This window comes from Arachis ipaensis, chromosome B9 (genome assembly GCF_059453495.1).
Source record: "Arachis ipaensis isolate K30076 ecotype BB chromosome B9, ASM5945349v1, whole genome shotgun sequence".
Classification (NCBI taxonomy): Eukaryota; Viridiplantae; Streptophyta; class Magnoliopsida; order Fabales; family Fabaceae; genus Arachis; species Arachis ipaensis.
Window position 1 is genome coordinate 100,004,687 of NC_142444.1, and position 18,023 is coordinate 100,022,709.

Below are 18,023 nucleotides of genomic sequence, written 5' to 3' on the forward strand. Positions count from 1 at the left end.
TTACAAATAAATCTTACCATCACAGAATTAAGCTTTTCCTTTAAGATTGTGGTTATATTCAAAGAGCATGTGAAAAAGGGTAATTGAGTCACATCAGTAGCAATGGAAATAAAGTTCATGTAATATTCAAAAACAATTCGCCCAATAACACATTTACTTATTTTCACCTTTACCTATTCTAAACCCTAGTTTCACTACAATCATTCCACCGCCGTAGCCCTTGTGACAATGCTTATCGCCGCCTCCCCTATGACACTGCTCACTGTCGTCAGCACGAAGCTTCTCAGCGTCGCATTCGCTCGCCATCACCGCAATGATGCCACCTTCTCCTTTTCTGTTCAGCCGCTGCCCCGACGCACCTCTGCCTAGCATCCTCCCCAACGCCACGTCCCTGCCGCACGTCTTCAATGGCCAAGCCCCGATCCGGTCCATCACTACACCACCACCTTTCCCACTGTGAGTCTCGTGCGTTTTTATCGCGTTCGTACCTGTTTCTTTTTTCAAATCATATATTGGAGGGAGAAGGAATTGGGGGTTTTCTTTGAGTGGCATAGTAAAATGAATATCTTGCTAAGCATGTGCTTGCAAAATTAGACAAATAAAGTAAAATATCAACGATATACTCAAATAAACATCCACTTTCGAATGAAAAGAACTATCCATATACATAGTAAAATAAACATCCGACTAAGTTAATAAGAAATAAGTAACGAGACAGCAGCTGCGAGGGCACTAGAATCGCGATACAGTAGCGACGACTGTGGCACAGGATTATGAGAGAGCGGTTGTAGCAAAAATTAAAAAAAAAATTCAAAATTATTAAACCTAAGTAATTTAAAATTTGATTTTTTTTTAATCTATTTTTTTCGTTATTCAAAAAAATAATTTTCCTATATTTTTTCAAAAAAAAAAAAAAAAAAAAAGGAATGAAATCGCTGACTTTGGGCTAAAGTTGTCCTGGTCCGTTATCAGTTTTTAAGATCCAAACCTGTTCGAACCCACATTACACAACCTCATTAATCGGGTCAAATCCAAAAACCATTCCAAATCGATAACAACACGTTCCACTACCCGGAAAACGGCTTTCACGCTTTCACACCTTCACCATCGTCTTCACTTCTTCCTTCCTTCGTTCCCTCTCTTCGCAAAAGAAACAGCATATGACCTGAGCTGATAGAATAATACCAAAAAATAAAAAATAAAAATCACACTTCCACTCACATATTCTCCTCCTCCCAAACCTCAAATCTCAAATTTCTTAAAATCTTATACTTCCACTCCAATCCCTCCAATTCCCCCAATACGTCACCGTTTCGAGATTTAGGTTTTTCACCTTTTCGCACTTTTGGATCGAAACGGCACCGTAGCAGTAGCAAGAAGGAGGAGGCATGAAGGGCGGTGGGCGATCGAACCGCCCGCAGAGCTCGGACCCCCCTCCGCCGCCGGACGAGTGGGTGGACGGGTCGTGGACGGTGGACTGCATCTGCGGCGTAACCTTCGACGACGGCGAGGAGATGGTCAAGTGCGACGAGTGCGGCGTCTGGGTCCACACCCGCTGCTCTCGCTACGTCAAGGGAGACGACACTTTCTCCTGCGACAAGTGCAAGTCCAAAACTGCAGCCACCACCGCTAACGCCACCCCAAACCACCACATTAACCACCAAATCGACACCGTCGTTAACGGAACGGAAGAGACCGAGGTAGCTCAGTTTCTGATTGAGCTCCCAACGAAGACAATCTCCATGGAGAACGGCAACATCAACAATAATAATAACAATAACAATGATAACGGTTCTTTATCTCGCAGGCCATTTAAGCTTTGGACTGATATTCCCATGGAGGAGAGGGTTCATGTTCAGGGTGTACCCGGTGGGGACCCTGCGCTCTTTGGTGGGTCCGGGTTGTCTTCGATTTTTGGGCCACAGCTTTGGAAGTGCACTGGTTATGTTCCCAAGAAGTTCAATTTTAGGTATAGGGAGTTCCCTAATTGGAACGATGAGGATGATGATGGGGGAAAGGGTGCTGGGGTTTTGTTTTCCTTCTCTAAGGAGACTGCTGCTGCTGCAGCTGCCGCCACTGCTACCACGGTGGTGGCTAGGCCGCCAGTTGGGGGCGCTTTGGCGGATATGAAAGGTGTTGATGAGGAGCGGAAGGGGGGATTGAAGGATGGGGAGAAGGTGCATAGTGGGGTGAAGAAGGAGAGGAGCTTGCTGAGGCCGTTTGTTGTTCATAGCAGTAAGCAGCAGCGCAAGAAGGAGGAGGTTGGCAGTTCCAATTCGAGAGATCGGAGTGGGAAGAAGCGGGTTAGGAGTTCTTCTGAGAAAGAGATTGATCCCAAGAGGAGGAGCAGTTCGCATTCCTCTAAATCAGGTTAATTGATTTGTCCTATTTTTCTTTCATTTTTTGCTACATATACTATATATACTATATGTGTGTGTATAATATTTATTGTTTGATGATATTGGAGAATTGCTGGAATGAGAATCTTACCAAGAGATGGATTGGACAGTATCACACTAGCAGTAGGTTAATTAGATTAAAGTATATAAAGAAGTGGTTGATTAAGTGAATATGTGGATTATGTTGTCGATGTGTAAGAAACTATATCTTTTCATAGGGGTTGGTTCCCCCTTTGAGTCCATATCTTTCTCAAGATATTTGTTTTAGTGATATTCCCTCTTGTTGCTACTGTTATTACTTACTAATGATGGGGATTAGGAAAGATGCATCTCTTGTTATTTCCATTTCCCATGGGTGAATGCCATCAACTATGGCGGTACTGCACGTCTTGCCATACTAGACATGCGCTTGTTGACTGTCTTCTTTTTGTCTTTTTTTCTTTTCCCGCTTTCATTACTAGCGTTTACACCCACCAGTGATGCAAAACCATTGGAATTTTATGAAGACAGAGGTCTAAAGGTTTCCAAGGATGACACTCGAAGTATGAAGAATAAGAACTTGAAAGACATAGTGGTTCAGGAGCATATTTCTAATGATTGTTTTGCTGCGGGTACCATCATGGAGGAACCAACTAACAACATGGCAACTACTGAGGATTCTTCAGAACCATTATATGCTGACACAGCAAGGCATAATTTTTCTATTGGAGATGTGTTACCAGAAGAGAAGGCTGGCAATAAAGGTCCTAGTTTGGTTGAGATGCCCTCGAAGCCTGATGATGCTGTTACATCTGTTTTAAAGCATAATGGTGTTGCAAATGCTTCGAGTAAAGGAAAGGTATGTTTTAATCACATTTCCATAGTTCATAAAGTGAAATCCTCTGTTCTGCTTTAATCATTGGTGTAAATCCGTTATCCATAATGCTCAGTCTGAGTTCATTCCATGTTTAAATGGTTAGCATCAGTTTTGACTATGCTGCTGTAGCTTCTTGTATTATTATTGTAATTATTATTTGATAAAAAGCTGAACATTAAGACGGACTGACAGAGAATGCTCAAGAGGACAAAAGATTCTCCTTATAAGAGAGCAAAAAACAAGCAAGAGAAGTAGCTTCTTGTTTTATTGCAATTGTGTAACTGCTTATTTCTCATTATGTAATAATAATGAACTTAAAGGAAATGACTTTTGATAGCTAAGATTACACATGGCGTAGGTCCTGAGCATTTGATGTTAATTAATTAGAGGACTACGAATTGTGGGAGAGTATTAGATTAAGAGTATGCTTCTTGCTCTGTGCATTTCCTTATTTTTCTCTTCATCATTAACCGTAAGTTTAGCCAGAATGTTAAAGAAGGTAGTTGAAATTTTAAATGGACTGAGAAAGGACCTGCATGGCATGAAGATTTGTGGCCTAGGTTTTAGTATGGAAACTAATGGTGTGCCTTATAGCCAGATTGACAATTAGATTGAAGAATTTCTTTCTAGTCTTCATTCTTCAAAATATGTCAATCCATTAACTTTTTTGGTGTTTCTATGCTAAAAGTTTGAGTTGAAAAGCCCAATAGATGAATTGAGAATGGAATTCAAGACTATTTATTTTTCCTGGATATTAACCCAAAATTTGAAAGCCTTTAGTTATCCCCTTCACTTCTTCCCCAGACTTTCCAGTTGACCGTAAAGATCATGCAATGGCTTACCTGGCTACCTTTCTACCAAAGGCCAAATGAAATAATAGAATTCCATAAATGCAGCTGCTTAAATACCTGAGCATGTGATTGCAAATGCGATACTTTAAATTTCAACTTGAGCCTTCTTGGTTCTTGCAATTTTGTAACATCTACATTCTAGGTATTCAAAATATTTATACTAAGTTTTTACATGCATAGCTTTTTTGGGCTTTTTTTTTTTTCGTCTCACACCATGTTATGATGGCATTTCTTGCTCTTGAATAAAAAGGATGGAGATTGCTTGGCGGTTGATAGTGCAGACAATTATTTAGCAGTAAGAAGCTCTATTGCTCCCCATGGAGGAGGTCCTTGTGGTTCTGCACCAGAAAATATAGATAAACAAGTTTCTCAAGAAATTGACTGTAACCTGTGGCCTACCTCTGCAAAATGTGATAAGAGAGAAGATGGCGATAAGGATAATTGTAGGAAGCTCTCTAATGTTCATTCTTCCCCTGTCAATGATGCAAAAGATAACGAAAAACCATCAGACAACATATATGATATTGTTAAAGTGAATGATGCTGTGATTACCAGTTTACCATCATGTGTAAAGAAGTTGGCAGATGTTGATAGATTGTCGGTAGTTGTCACTGATGATCATACCAGTAAATCTGAGGAATTGTCTGGTATTTGTAACAGAAAACAACCGGTGGGATCTGAAGGTTCCATAGAAACACAGAAGAGTATTTCAGAAACAAAAGATGGCTCAGAATCTATGAAGGATCCACATAAAATGTCAGCATGTCTTGGAAAGTCATCTGCATCTCCAACATCGTCAACCATTAATGCCAAATCTTTAGCTCACGACTTAAAATCTGAAGATATTGAAAGCCCTAATCCTTTTACAAAGCAAGCAGTGATGTCGGATAGTAATATTCACTTAAAGAAGGAAAGCAGCCCAAGTGATGCTGTGAGGGATGAAATCTCTAGGAAGTCAGTAAGAGAACGGCCAAAATCCTCTTTGAATGCCAGTTCAAAGGGATTGCATTCTAGCCGAAGTACACAAAATTCTGTTTCAAAGCAAGTAAATTCAGATGCGAGAGATTCTGTTCATACTTCATTGTCTAAAGCATCTTTGGCACATCAGACTGTAAGTATTTTGGGCTCAAGTGAGACTAATGTGTCATTGCAACATCAGAAGGCGTTACAAGTGCAAAGCAAAGGTTCATCTTCAGTGCCACCAAAAGCTGAAAAGATTAACCATACCAATATGAATACTTCCTCTAATAAGTTGAATCAAAATCATGGACCATCAGTTAATCCTCCTTCAACATCAAATAATTCAATGCTGAGTGATGAAGAGGTCTGAACTGGTCCCCTAGTTTTGCTAATTTTGTTCCAGAGACCTTTGCAATATTCTCTTTTCTGTACTCTCCTCTTTTAACTTATTCTCTTTTGATTTTTCCTTGTTGGCAGCTTGCCTTGCTGTTGCATCAAGAACTGAATAGTTCACCCCGTGTACCTCGTGTGCCCCGAGCACGCCATGCAGGTAGCTTGCCACACTTGACTTCTGCTAGTTCTACAAGCATGTTAATAAAGCGAACATCATCAGTTGGAGCAAAGGATCATTGTTTGGTAAGTTTTTCTTCCATAGGTTAAATTTGGTAAATTTGGCATCATACACCAATTCTGTTGGGAGAATAATTTCTTATAACAAAGGGTCCATCTGGCTTTTTAATGGGGGCTTTTTGATGCATCCATTTCATGTTTCAAAGGTTTCTAGACGGAAGTACAAAGATTCATCTCGAGAAGGGCTTTCCAGTTCTCGTGAACTTGAAGAGGAAACAAAAAGGATAGAAAAGGAGAAGGTTCCATCCTCTGATCATAGGAAGCAAGATATAGCACTTGCAGAAGATGCTTCCGAGAAGGAAGAAGGTTGTGGATCTTTGACAGCTGGGAACTCTTGCACAAATAATGCTTCTACCACTGCTGCCATTGCAAAGAGTAGCCCGTCCTCCCCTCCCAATGATCAAAATTTTCCATCTATTCGTAACTCTCCTAGGAATATATCTGATGATGATACAGCATCTGCTGGAAGGCCAGTTCATCGGACCTTACCTGGTAACGTTGTGTACTTGTGTTTGATATTATTTATATTTATTGTGTTATCGCCATCTGTTATCTAGATCTAGGATCTAGTACTGCTGGCTAAACAGTGATGTCAAAAGATTTTAATTGCTGGGTTACAAAGTACAAACACATGCAATTAATCCGTGTTTCATTTTCTGTTTTAACTTTCAAGTACCTTGATGAATCTGGACTTTTAACACACAAAATAACACAGGTTTGCCAGATCTGCTTTATTGGCTTAGCATGATCAGCCCTTGTAATTTGTCCAGAAATAGATCATCTGGGTTAACTTGAATGTTTTTGTTACAAAATGAACTGGTGCTTCTGTTGGGCAATTTGTGGACTGTTTCTTATACCTTCTATATAAATCCAAATTCAGGCTTAATCAATGATATTATGAGCAAAGGCAGGCGCATGACATATGAGGAACTCTGTAATGCTGTTTTACCGGTATGGTTCTTGATCAGTGTTGTGTTTTTGTGGTTTCTGGTTTCTGGTTTCTGGTTTCATTTTAACTGTTGCAAGCTGGGATAAGTTTTTGACCAACATGCATGGTTTTGCAAATATTCTGCTACAGCACTGGCATAACTTAAGGAAGCATAATGGAGAGCGTTATGCATACTCAAGTCACTCTCAAGCTGTCCTTGATTGTTTGAGGAACCGACATGAATGGGCAAGGTTGGTTGATCGTGGTCCAAAGGTATGCTGATTTTGTTTTCATAGTCCACTTTTCAACCTTATAACAAGGTTATGAAATTGGGATATGTATCATGTATCAAAAAGTTTTTCTATATCGTATATCGTATGTATATCGTATTGTGTATCGTAAGATTCATAAACAAAAATAATAATAAAATTAAACTTCAAATAACTATATTCAAATCAGATATAAATCATAATTCATGTCACCTAATAATGTCCATAAATAAAAATGACCAAGACAAATGATTAAACTGCATATAAGTTCTAGTTAAGTAATTTTGATTAAAAAAGGACAAAATAATACATAATAAAAAGTTGTATAAATTATGTGATATTAAGAAATGAGCAAATAGCATAGTCAGAACAAAATTCCATCAAACATAACCCATGATCTAACAGTAAAGTAATAACAGCAAAGAAAACAATAAATTAATGGAAAAAATACCACTGCGAGTCACTAGCCAATAAATAACATAAAAATGCTAATAAAGCAACTTATCTCCTATCTCTAATAAAGAATGGTGATTGCAAAAGTTGCTGATCTTGATGAGGTGAGAAAGGTAAGTGAACAAACAGTTGCTGCTCTTGCCGCTTGGGAGAGAAAGGTAATAGCTTTTCCCCCTCCTCTTTGTCCCTCTTATATGGGTATCCAATCATGGAAAGGTCAGCGGCAACTTCTATTGCCAATTTGGGGGGGAGAAGGAAAAAATTTGTTTTGAACCGGAAAGACCCGAAATGTATTTGCAACCAGGTCTCATTTCAGAATAGTCCATTAATGATATTGATTGCGATTCATGCGACCCACTCCCTATACACGCATGAATTCGATTTACTCTCTTGATTCAAATCACTCATTCTCCTACTCGTAAGTCGTAACTAATCACATGTATCGTATTGCGATTATTGCGGTACTAACTGTTGCATTTTCAAAACCTTGCTAATTCAACGGGCATAAAATTACTTTTTACCACTCACCTACTCATCCTAACAAATTTACCATAGATCATAGACTCGTGTTGCATTTTTTTAAGTGAATAAATGGAACTTCCTTTGTGCTTGCTTTTTCATTGCCATCATTCGTATCCTGGACCTTTCTGTTTCTCTCCCATTTTATTCCATCTTTAGGTGATTGTGAATTATTTATTGGCTATAGAAAATGGCCTAAAGGAACTAATAGGATATACAACCTAAAACTTTATGTCTGCCATGTGTAGTGTGCTGTGTGATTCTGCAATCCACCTTTTTGGATATGTCGAATGATTTTCTGGAAAAGGATTTAAGCTCATTATGTACAAGCTCTATTAACATATTGCTATTGAATTTGATAGTACTATTAGATATAAGAATCAATCACGGGCCTTCAACTAATAAGCTAAGCTTTGCGGAAACTTAGCATTCACCCACCATTACCATGTAATCTAGGTTACATTGTTAGGAAGCCCATAAATTCTGTAGTTAGGTCATGAAAAGTGATAACTAAGATGTTCTCGAAAAGTCCCAGACTAATGGGTATATTGCACATTTTGGAGTGTGCATCTGTATGTTGGGTGTTCTTCTGTCGTGCGACCCGGCGGCTTATGTGCGACCTGTGGCCCACGCCTCCTATTTGTTCAGGGCGGGCGGCGTGAACTCTGACTCGATCCGGGTATTCAATCCCGCCGCTGAGATGCTCAGTTGACTCCTTAACCTTGATAGGAAGATGGCTTATTCAATAATCCGTGCATAAGGGTAAGGAACTTTGGCTGAACTAATGCGAATGGGTGTAAGCCTCGCTGCTCGGAAACATCCAGTGCTAAAAGGAATTAATAATTTATGTGTAGAGTAGATGTTTTGTGCTTCTAGAAGGGACTTTTGGATTGAGTGTTAACAAATGTTAATTAGTTCAATTGCGATCATGCAAAATATTTTGTAATTGAGGGGTAATTCTGATTTCATATGGCAATTCCTTTTCAAAGTGACCTTGCTGTTATCCCCATTTACTTTCCATGACATTGCAGTTGTATATTTTGGAATCTGAATGTGAATTGCTGTTTCAGACAAATTCCAATAGAAAAAGGCGTAAACTGGATGCTGAAGAATCCGATGATAATGGATATGGCAAGGGAAGAACCACAAAAGAAGCCGATGGGAAGAACTTCAAGTTGCAAAAAGAAGACTTCCCTAAAGGCAAGCGCAAAGCTAGAAAACGCAGGCGCCTTGCTCTTCAGGGAAGAGCAGTGAAGGATGTCAGGAGGAGACAAAAAGCTGACTCGTTAAGTGATGAAGATACTGCTGGATTCTCCAATTCTAGTGAAGATAGCATGTTTAGTGAGGATGAAGTTGGTGGAATAGGTCCAACAGGAAGTACTTCAGATGAGGCAGGTAGTGCCTAATATCAATTGGCCAAATATCTCCCAATGAGTTGATCCAGTTGTAATATCACCTTGTATCAGAAGTGTAAATATTTCCTGTAGAATTGTGTTGCATGCATGAGGTAGAACTGAGTAGGTTATGCAGAATTTGTAAGTCAGGTAGGAAGCAAGAAAGAATGTAGAATTGGATTTCGTTAGGAATAGTTGTTTAGAAGCAACCCTTAGTGCAATAATCTAGTGTTCGTAATCTCAGTTCTACCAAGGGACAAGTACTTTTTAGCAACTGTAGGAGCTTGGCGAAGGAAAATGTATAGAGAAACAACTGACCGCAGCTGTTAATCATTTGTTTGTGTAATATGGCTTTTAGCTTGTTGCTAATTAGAAAATTAATGACCTAGAATCTTGACAAATTAACAGTTGTGGCAGCATGTCATCTACACATAGTCCCATACTACTGATAATCATGGTTTTGGTGTCTATGGTAACGTTTCCCTGAAAACAATGCAAGTATCAAATCTCTTGAGGATATGAGCAAGATAACTAGCACAAGTGTAGTGCAATTGCCATCTTGTAAAATGTTGCGATCACAAGTAATTGCCTGAACAATGTTAGTTGTGCATTACTAATGCCTCACATGTAGCGGTGCATGGTGGTAGCAGGTAGCCACTAGCTAGGTACCGTCTAACACAATTAAATGCTATAGATGTGAATTAATTGATCCAAATTAATATCACTTTAGTTACCACACTATGATTAGGTTATGTATTTGGATATGCCTAGTACTGGACGTTAGTTAGAGCGACCAAATCACATTAAAAACTGTATCCTGCTTTTAATCATATTCCAGGCAAAACAGTAATCGGTCCAGGCCTGTATGTCAATTTAACAACATAATATTGTCTTGAACAGTTATTTTCTTAATACGCCTCTTTTTGAATAGTTTATTGGTTGCGCTTACTATAGTACCAATATATAATTGAAATGATATGATTATATAATTTACGAGACCAGATACAATACTTTACTTGACAAGGAAAAAATAAAAATTACAACCGAAACTCAATCAAAGGTACGCTGCTGGTGATTAGTGCATTAGCACACTCCATGCAGCTTAATTTGAGAATTTTTCTAGTTTTTTTTTTTTTTTTGTTAATTTTTTGTTGTGCCCCAAATGTCCTCAAGCTCCCTAGCAAAAGCTTTCTGTCTTCCAACAACTATGGTAATGTGATCTTTGTTGTCAATGATTCTGACCTTGGCACGAGGGATCCTTTTTTGGACTTCATAGCTACATTCAATTGGTATAACCTCGTCATCTCTTCCATGAAATATGGTAACTTTACAATTCACATTTTCTCTTATTATATCCAAATATGATCCAATCTTCCCCGCGGTCCCACATATGATGTTGTGTAGTGTGTGCCACGCTGCGTTATGTGTGTGACAAAAGAACCCTTCAAGCAAGAAAGTCCTAACCCTATTCATACAGAGTAATAGCATTAGGGAAATGTTATTACAATCATTCCTACTAATTACCTTAATCAATACTTCATAGCACTACTTAGCAAGAATATTATCTTAAATACATTTAAAAAACACTTATTTCTAGCCAGAGATTAAAATCAAAGCCGAGAAAGAATACATGAAGCTTAAAGTTTATTACTCTAAATTAAAGTTGTTAGACAAATTTTAGTTAAGATAGCAAATTAAAGTGGAAGCATTATTAATATTGAAAAGGGTTTAACTAATACGTGTCTTTAAGGCACATGATAAATTTACCATTAGTAAAAGATCTAAAATTTTTTATTTAATAAATGCATTAAAAACTTATTTTTTTTTTATTTTTAATAAAAACCTTTTTAATTTATAATCTTAACCTATACTTTTTGGGCACAAGATAAATAAACCTAATTGAAAATCAGGTTAGATGGGAAGTCTGTGTCTCCAACACAGTTGAAGTGAGTATCATTCACCATTCATGGGAGCCAGCAAACACAGAATTAATGAAAAAGGGTTTCCAATTAAATGCAAACACAACCCCATCTCTGACTCCATCTACACTTTAATTATACGCTCAGTCTTCAGTCACATTTGACTTGTGCTCCCATAAGAAACGGGTCCAAGAATCTTAAAATTCAATTAATGCTCTACCATAAAAATTTTAGTAGTAGCCATATGCGCAAATTAAAATTATAAATGAGTGTTGGTAAGTCTTAATAAATAACGCGTTTTCAAATCTCCTAATATTTTGTAATTGTATTCCTTCTAAGAATTATCTCTTAGTTATAGATGGGAACAATATTTTGAGATGCTAATTTAAATAAACACTCAAAATTACAAAAGATATATTTTATATATATATATATATATATATATATATATATATATATGAGATTAAGGAAGAATTTTCTTTTTACGTTACATGTTCATATTTATAGACTAGCTTTACAATGTTAATATATGATAAAATACACTACTATGGTGGAAGGAGACTATTTATCTATATTATAGCATAATTTTCAGGTAGGCTATCTACCCTTAAATTAATTGTTTAAACACTTAACATGTATAACGATGTATTTACTACAGATAGGTACTTTTATTTCTAGCTTAAAAAATACTGCTGTTAAAGTATTTTTGATATTTATTTAAAAAATTTCAGTCTTTTTTATATAACTTTAATATTATTACTATACCCTGAGCCACTTGTTGATTTTTGTTATCCTATTTTGTTTTTTTGTTTTTGTTTTTGTTTTTTTTTTGGCTTTTTTAAACTACTTTTAGTATACTATAAGGTTTTACAAACATTTAATTATATATTATCACATTAATTAAAATAATTAATTTTTAAATTTTTTATTTAAAAAATTATCTAAAATTCTAAATACGTTTGACTAGATGAGTATATAAAATATTTTATACTATTAATATATTAAAATTAAATTCTTAAAATATTTAAAAAATTAAAGTAAAATATGTGACTGTTATTTTTATAGAGAGCATATCAAATATATTCAATCAACTAACAAAACTCTCTTTCCAAACATTAGATGACCCGCCTATGAGTATCATGATTCTAGCCATGTCATTTACTCACATATCAATATCATAATAACCATATTTACATGTATTCATAGTTTGTGGTAGCTTACCAAAGACTTGTTCAACATTTATATACAGAAAAAAAATGTTAAAAAATTTGGAAAATTCTAAACCCACATAATTAATTTGAGATGCGTGGCCGTCAAATTAATACTTGTTGCTCAACGCACAAGCACAACCACGATTTTGTGCTCTTGTGGTGCCTTATTATGTCACCATCGTTTTGTCCTTCAATTTTTTAAACTCGTAGGTGTATTAATTAAATTCTTCATAGTCTTCTATACCACCGTCATCCCCTTAGGTGTGTGCATATCGTATTAATTTCCTTTTATGTTGAAAAATAAATTGTACAACCAATTAATAGGTAGCTAACAATAAAGGGTGTTGTTGGTATTGTAATAGAAGTACGTCTCTGAAAGAATTTGGATGGATTTGATTTTTAGAAATAACATCAATTAGGAGACTTAAAATGAGATTAGCACATAAGTGAACTTTGCACTATTATCTAATTATATTTGTGGATATATACGATTTTTTAAGTAACGAATGTAAAAATTAATTTTTTTATTAATGTAATAATACGTAATTAGTTTTTTATATAAATCCTTTTATAACATGAAAATTAAATTTTTATAAATATCTATGAGAGAATATCTTTTTCTTTTGATTTAATTTTCATCAAAGTATTACTCCTATTATATCTGACATGGATTTTCTTTTTAACAAAATAAACTATAGGGAATTAAAAAAAAAGATAAGATTAGATGTTAATGTTATAAATTGAAAAATTTTATATATAAATTATACAAAGCTTAAATTTTCAATTAATGTATTTATTATTCATTAATTATTAAAAATAAAATGTAAACTTTTTTTTATCAATAATAATAATAATCTTAACATATAGTTAATCCAAGAAATAAAAAAAGTCGCAAATAATTACGTATAGAGCAACGAGAAAAGAAATTAGTAACAAGAAATGATAGTCAAAAAATGGGCCAACTAAATCATGGATCATGCATGTAACTTAGAAGACTGTATAGATGACAGAAACGGATGAAATAGAGAGAGAGAGAAAGTAGTTTACTATTTACTTAAGTTGCGTGGTTAAGTTGAGAAGCTGAACCAAACTAACATATAAATACTTAAAGGAATAAGAAAAGAAAAGAAATGAGAATATGAGGGAGTGAGTGAGTAAGTGAGTTCACCTGTTTCGAGTGACGAGTTTGGTTAGAAATTCCCAGAGACGGTGGTTTTTGCAAATAAGCAAGCAAATTACGCGAGTTATGTGCTCGTACCAGCACACCAACGACGCGCCAAACTTCATCGGTGGCCACACGCGCCTTGGTGCTACCTTCCTCATTACGTACTGTGTTGCCTGTGCTATTCCCTTTGGCACTGGATAGTATGGCTGTTTCAAGTTGAATTAATTAGAAAAATAAATTATAGAAGACTAATTCCCTTCTCTGGACTTTATATAAAAATAAATTAACATGACTTTTTTAACAATAGGTTGAAAAATTCTCGTGTAATTCTAAAATATACATATGTTTTGATATGTTTTTTAAAAATATTTATACAAAGAGTATATAAAACAAAAATAAATTGTTGTTAGTGTTTATATAAAACACTAAAAGCATCCTAACAAACAAAAAAAGAAAACAAAAATTAATTAGTCAAAAGTTTATACGAAGATTTCTATTTCTATATTTGGTTTCTCACTTTCTCATATAGGAACTCTATCCATAGATACTATCTTCTAAGTTCTAACTAGGCTAAAGCAATCAAAGAGTAGCTTTTAACTTTTTTTTTAAAACCACAACTTAGATTAATGTGTATTCATGCTACTATAATAATGATGATCCTCCTTTTCTTTTTCCTTAAATCAAAATAACTATCAGTGTGAAAAAAAATGATAATATCAAACGAACATTATTGACGAATTAAGTGTTTGCATTGTCACGCAATATTATGTTTATAAAATTTTCACATGAAAAAATACAAAAATATTATATGCACATAAAAAAAATTAACCACTAAATTATTTATTATGATTTATGTATAAATATATATTATTTAATTTATTTTTAACATTAATTTTATAAAAATGTAAATTTTAGCGTAGAAATAAGATAATCGAGAAAAATATGCAAAAGTTGAGAAAGATGAAAGGGAAAATTACTGGGGCAAGCAAAGTCAAGGACTTGACAGAGTGAGGGTGTTTAACGGTGAGGGCAAGGGCCAATATGCAGCCTAAAGAGTGTGCTACGATGTGAAATGATTTGACCTTGTGCGACTCCAACACGGATCTCTCTATCATTTCCAAATGCTCGCTTAGCGTGTATAGCGAGTCGCTAGGCTTTGGGCTCTGTCCAAACCCTAACAGATCCACCGCCAATAGCCGGTAGCTTGATCTCGCTGCCGTCGAGAAGTTCGGAAACAGCGTCTCTGTCCAAAACGACGACGATGATATAAACCCATGTATGAACAACACATCTTCTCGTGTTGTACCTGAATATGACACAATAATTTATTATTCCACGTCATATTCATTATTCATCATACTCATGTCATACAAATAATATTTTCAAGGTTCTAGTTGTTACAGTTGATCAGATCAGTTTCAAAAAGAGGGACTAACCTAACTGATTTTGATAGTCAAAAATTAATTTGACCAACTTTTGACAACTTTAATGACATACCCTAGGAGAAGCTTTTCCGAATTCTAGAGTTAAGGTTGAAGTTGGTTGTCAACTTCAAGAATTTTGCAAGGTTTACACTCCCAATATTTTTCTCTTATATTTATTTTTTTTAAAAAAATTGCTACAGACTTCTCGTGCAAGGTTTACACTACATTTTTTTTTCTTTTTTTTTGTCTTTCTAATTTTTGTTATCACAGACGCCTTTTTATAAATCATTAGAACAACATACTGAGATTTAAACAAGAATAATAAAATTTTAAAAAAGAATTCAGGGAGTATATATTAATTTATTATTTAGAAATATATGGGAATTAATTACCTCTACTAGGGCCTTGAGCCATAACAAAGAGGGTGGCTTTACTATTATTATTACTAGTTGGAGAAGAAGATGAGATCCAACTTGTGCAAAATTTGCAATCACAATCCGACCACCTTGTAACCGGATTATCAATCTTGCCTTGAAGCATCTCCACTATTGTAGTGGAAGTAGTAGTAGTTGTAGTTGTAGCACTACTCCCATTTTTCTTGTTCTGCAATAGTGGCTCCTCCAACTTAAGCCTCTTCAATTCATTGAGCGTTAATCTAGAAATCTCCGACACCAAAGAAGGCCTTGAATAGAGTGTATCCGAGATGTCTTCCAGCTGTAATTTGTTTGTGGAGCTCAGAGAAACTATCTTGGTCGACTCGCCGCCGTGCTCCGACACCAAGATCTTGCCGCTGCTCGTTATGGCTTCCTTCGTCGGCGAGCAGTAGCAGGGCTTACACTCAGCTTCCATCAACAAGTCCATTGCTTTGAAGACGAAACAAAGAATGAAATCAATGAGGTCGAGCACGCAAAACGTCACGAAGCTAACCGCCTCGTTAACTAACTTGCCGGTTAGCTTCGCGAGAGATCTTGTTTTTGCCATTGCGTCCATTTGCATATGCATGCGGATGATGAGGAATCACCAAATAAATAGCTAGTACAAGATAGGATTCCGGAATAAGAAGAATAATGTGTTGGGCTTAAGATGTTATGGTGAGCCCAGAAAGCAAGGAGATCGCAATGTTGAGAAGGATGTTAACATATTTGGGAAGGGAATGTAAGGGAACACAGTAAGCACTAAGCAGGTTCCTTTACACAGGAATTGAAGGGCAAAACCCCTTCTTTGGTTATGTCTGGTTTGTTGAAAGCGTGTGGGATTGCCTCTCTTAAATTAAAACTTCAAAACAAAACCAGCAAACAGCAGGCAAATTAAAGAAACAGAAAGGGAAAGAGAAAGAGTGAGAGAGTGGGAGAGCACACAAATGAATGAATTGATTGTTTCATTTAACAGCATTTGTTGGCCAAGAAGGAAAAAAAAAGTAGTTGGTTGTTGAACCCACCCTAATCAAAGAAGGAAACAGATTTTTCTTTTTTTTTTTTTCTGTATAATTAATTTTATTTTTTGTCTCTCAAATATGTATGTTCACCAAAAATAATTCATGTTTTTTTTGGGGATAAAATTCATGTTTATAATAATGTTATGTGAAAAGCCATAAACACTTTTTTAGTTTTTTTTTTCCTTTCTAAAAATATTTCCTTAACACTAAAATTCAATAATCAAATCAATCACGGCTTAATTTATACATGTATACTTGTTCATATTATTTTATATATTTTTCTAATGAAATAATTAACTACTAAAATAATAAAATATCTTATAACAAAATAACTAAAATATTTTATAACAACATAATCATTTTTCTATAAGAATAATACTCTACGTACAAGCGTTTTTTTATACAAGTCTTTACAAGTCATTCATATTAACGCGCTTCAAACCGTTCTTTTCTTTTGTTTGATCTTGTCTTCTCTTTCTCCTTCTTCTTCTTCTTGCTGCACGTTCTTCTTGCTCTTCCTCTTTTTCTTCTTCTTTTACGTGCTTTTCTCTCTGTTTTCTTTCTTCGTTATTCTCGATTTCCATTGTTTTTTGATATCAAGCTCTGAAATCGTTTTTGAAGAAGAAGAAACAGCAGAAGATGAGGAGGAGAAAGAGAAAGAGTTCTGAATTATGCATAAGGTGTACTTCAACGAATTTTGGGTGTATTTCTTAAATCCTTTGGGTGTATTTCTGTAATCGTTTGAATGTATTTCTGAAGTTCCATTATTTTCAAATTTGACAAAAAAATCGTTTTCATGGAGGAAGAAGAAGAAGAGTCGTTCATAATGCATAGTAAGTAGCGGTCTTTGAAAACAGAAAGTGGTTGAATAACGTACGTTTATTTATTCTTGAATGTGGGAGTGTAATACATGTGTTTTATTGGACATGTGTTAACTTGTAAGACTTGTAAGCCAAAAAGACTTGTATGTGTAGCATGCCTCTTTTTATAAATATCAAAGATATCTTCTTGTAAGGTTGTTGATTAATTAGTCACTGATTTTTTGTATTGATTTTTTTTTTTTGTCTTTCTAAATTATTGGTTTTTAAATTTCATTACAAAAATTTAATTAAAAAAAGAATTTTTTTTATTTTATTTTTAGGGTTCAAATTTGGAATCCGCCGAGGAATTGAGACCTTACCTTCACATTATAATTCTTCATTGTTACAAGAAGAATTAATGTGTTAACACTCAGCCTATAATTCATATGAGATGTTCCACTTTCTTGCCCATACGAAATTATGTATCAACTTTTCTTTCCCACTTTGCTCATCGGCTTACTTGGACAGTACAACTCATCATCCCCATACAGCGTTACAAAATAATAAAAAAAAAATATTAAAGCCATTGCAACTCCTTTAATGTTTTTGTTTACCATGATATATCATCATTCTCTCAATTTTTCTTAATAAAAATATATTAGTTTAATTCGGACCAAACCAAATGGAATATTTAATGCAATCTGTTTCAGCCACATGAGCCCCATGCCATTAGGTGAAGCATTGCCAATTTACCACTGTTTATCTAACCTTTTTTGTCAATGTTTTCAAGAATGTGTCAAACTTGGTTGG

At 35.3% G+C, this 18,023-nt stretch overlaps 2 protein-coding genes across 4 annotated transcripts; one reads left to right on the top strand and one right to left on the bottom strand.

The window, feature by feature from the left end:
* The first annotated feature begins 1,009 nt into the window (after positions 1-1,009).
* On the top strand, positions 1,010-9,662 carry LOC107617983 (RING/FYVE/PHD zinc finger superfamily protein). 2 transcript variants are annotated; one of them, XM_016319881.3, is made up of 8 exons: positions 1,010-2,370; positions 2,861-3,237; positions 4,357-5,430; positions 5,544-5,702; positions 5,843-6,188; positions 6,577-6,647; positions 6,775-6,897; positions 8,936-9,662. In XM_016319881.3, the coding sequence occupies exons 1-8, from the start codon at positions 1,389-1,391 to the stop codon at positions 9,269-9,271; spliced, it is 3,468 nt and encodes a 1,155-aa protein (XP_016175367.1). In that variant the 5' UTR covers positions 1,010-1,388; the 3' UTR covers positions 9,272-9,662. The 2 variants fall into 2 exon arrangements, with proteins under 2 accessions (XP_016175367.1, XP_016175368.1); XM_016319882.3 differs by having other exon boundaries at positions 1,081-2,370; positions 2,906-3,237.
* Positions 9,663-10,182: 520 nt separating this feature from the next.
* On the bottom strand, positions 10,183-16,341 carry LOC107619735 (putative lysophospholipase BODYGUARD 3). 2 transcript variants are annotated; one of them, XM_016322028.3, is made up of 4 exons: positions 15,371-16,341; positions 14,532-14,860; positions 13,558-13,760; positions 10,183-10,724 (listed from the first exon to the last, which is right to left on the bottom strand). In XM_016322028.3, the coding sequence occupies exons 1-4, from the start codon at positions 15,978-15,980 to the stop codon at positions 10,400-10,402; spliced, it is 1,467 nt and encodes a 488-aa protein (XP_016177514.1). In that variant the 5' UTR covers positions 15,981-16,341; the 3' UTR covers positions 10,183-10,399. The 2 variants fall into 2 exon arrangements, with proteins under 2 accessions (XP_016177514.1, XP_088354303.1); XM_088498177.1 differs by having other exon boundaries at positions 10,183-10,535; positions 15,371-16,334.
* Positions 16,342-18,023: the final 1,682 nt, after the last annotated feature.

Bases quoted from the DNA above. Each gene is read 5' to 3' on its own strand.
- LOC107619735 (XM_016322028.3), bottom strand. From the start codon at position 15,980: ATGCATATGCAAATGGACGCAATGGCAAAAACAAGATCTCTCGCGAAG. The intron at 14,861-15,370 runs GTAATTAATTCC...TGTCATATTCAG, and splicing joins GGCTCAAGGCCCTAGTAGAG to GTACAACACGAGAAGATGTG. The intron at 13,761-14,531 runs GTAATTTTCCCT...AACTTGAAACAG, and splicing joins CCTTGACTTTGCTTGCCCCA to CCATACTATCCAGTGCCAAA.
- LOC107617983 (XM_016319881.3), top strand. From the start codon at position 1,389: ATGAAGGGCGGTGGGCGATCGAACCGCCCGCAGAGCTCGGACCCCCCT. The intron at 3,238-4,356 runs GTATGTTTTAAT...TTGAATAAAAAG, and splicing joins ATGCTTCGAGTAAAGGAAAG to GATGGAGATTGCTTGGCGGT. The intron at 6,189-6,576 runs GTAACGTTGTGT...ATCCAAATTCAG, and splicing joins AGTTCATCGGACCTTACCTG to GCTTAATCAATGATATTATG.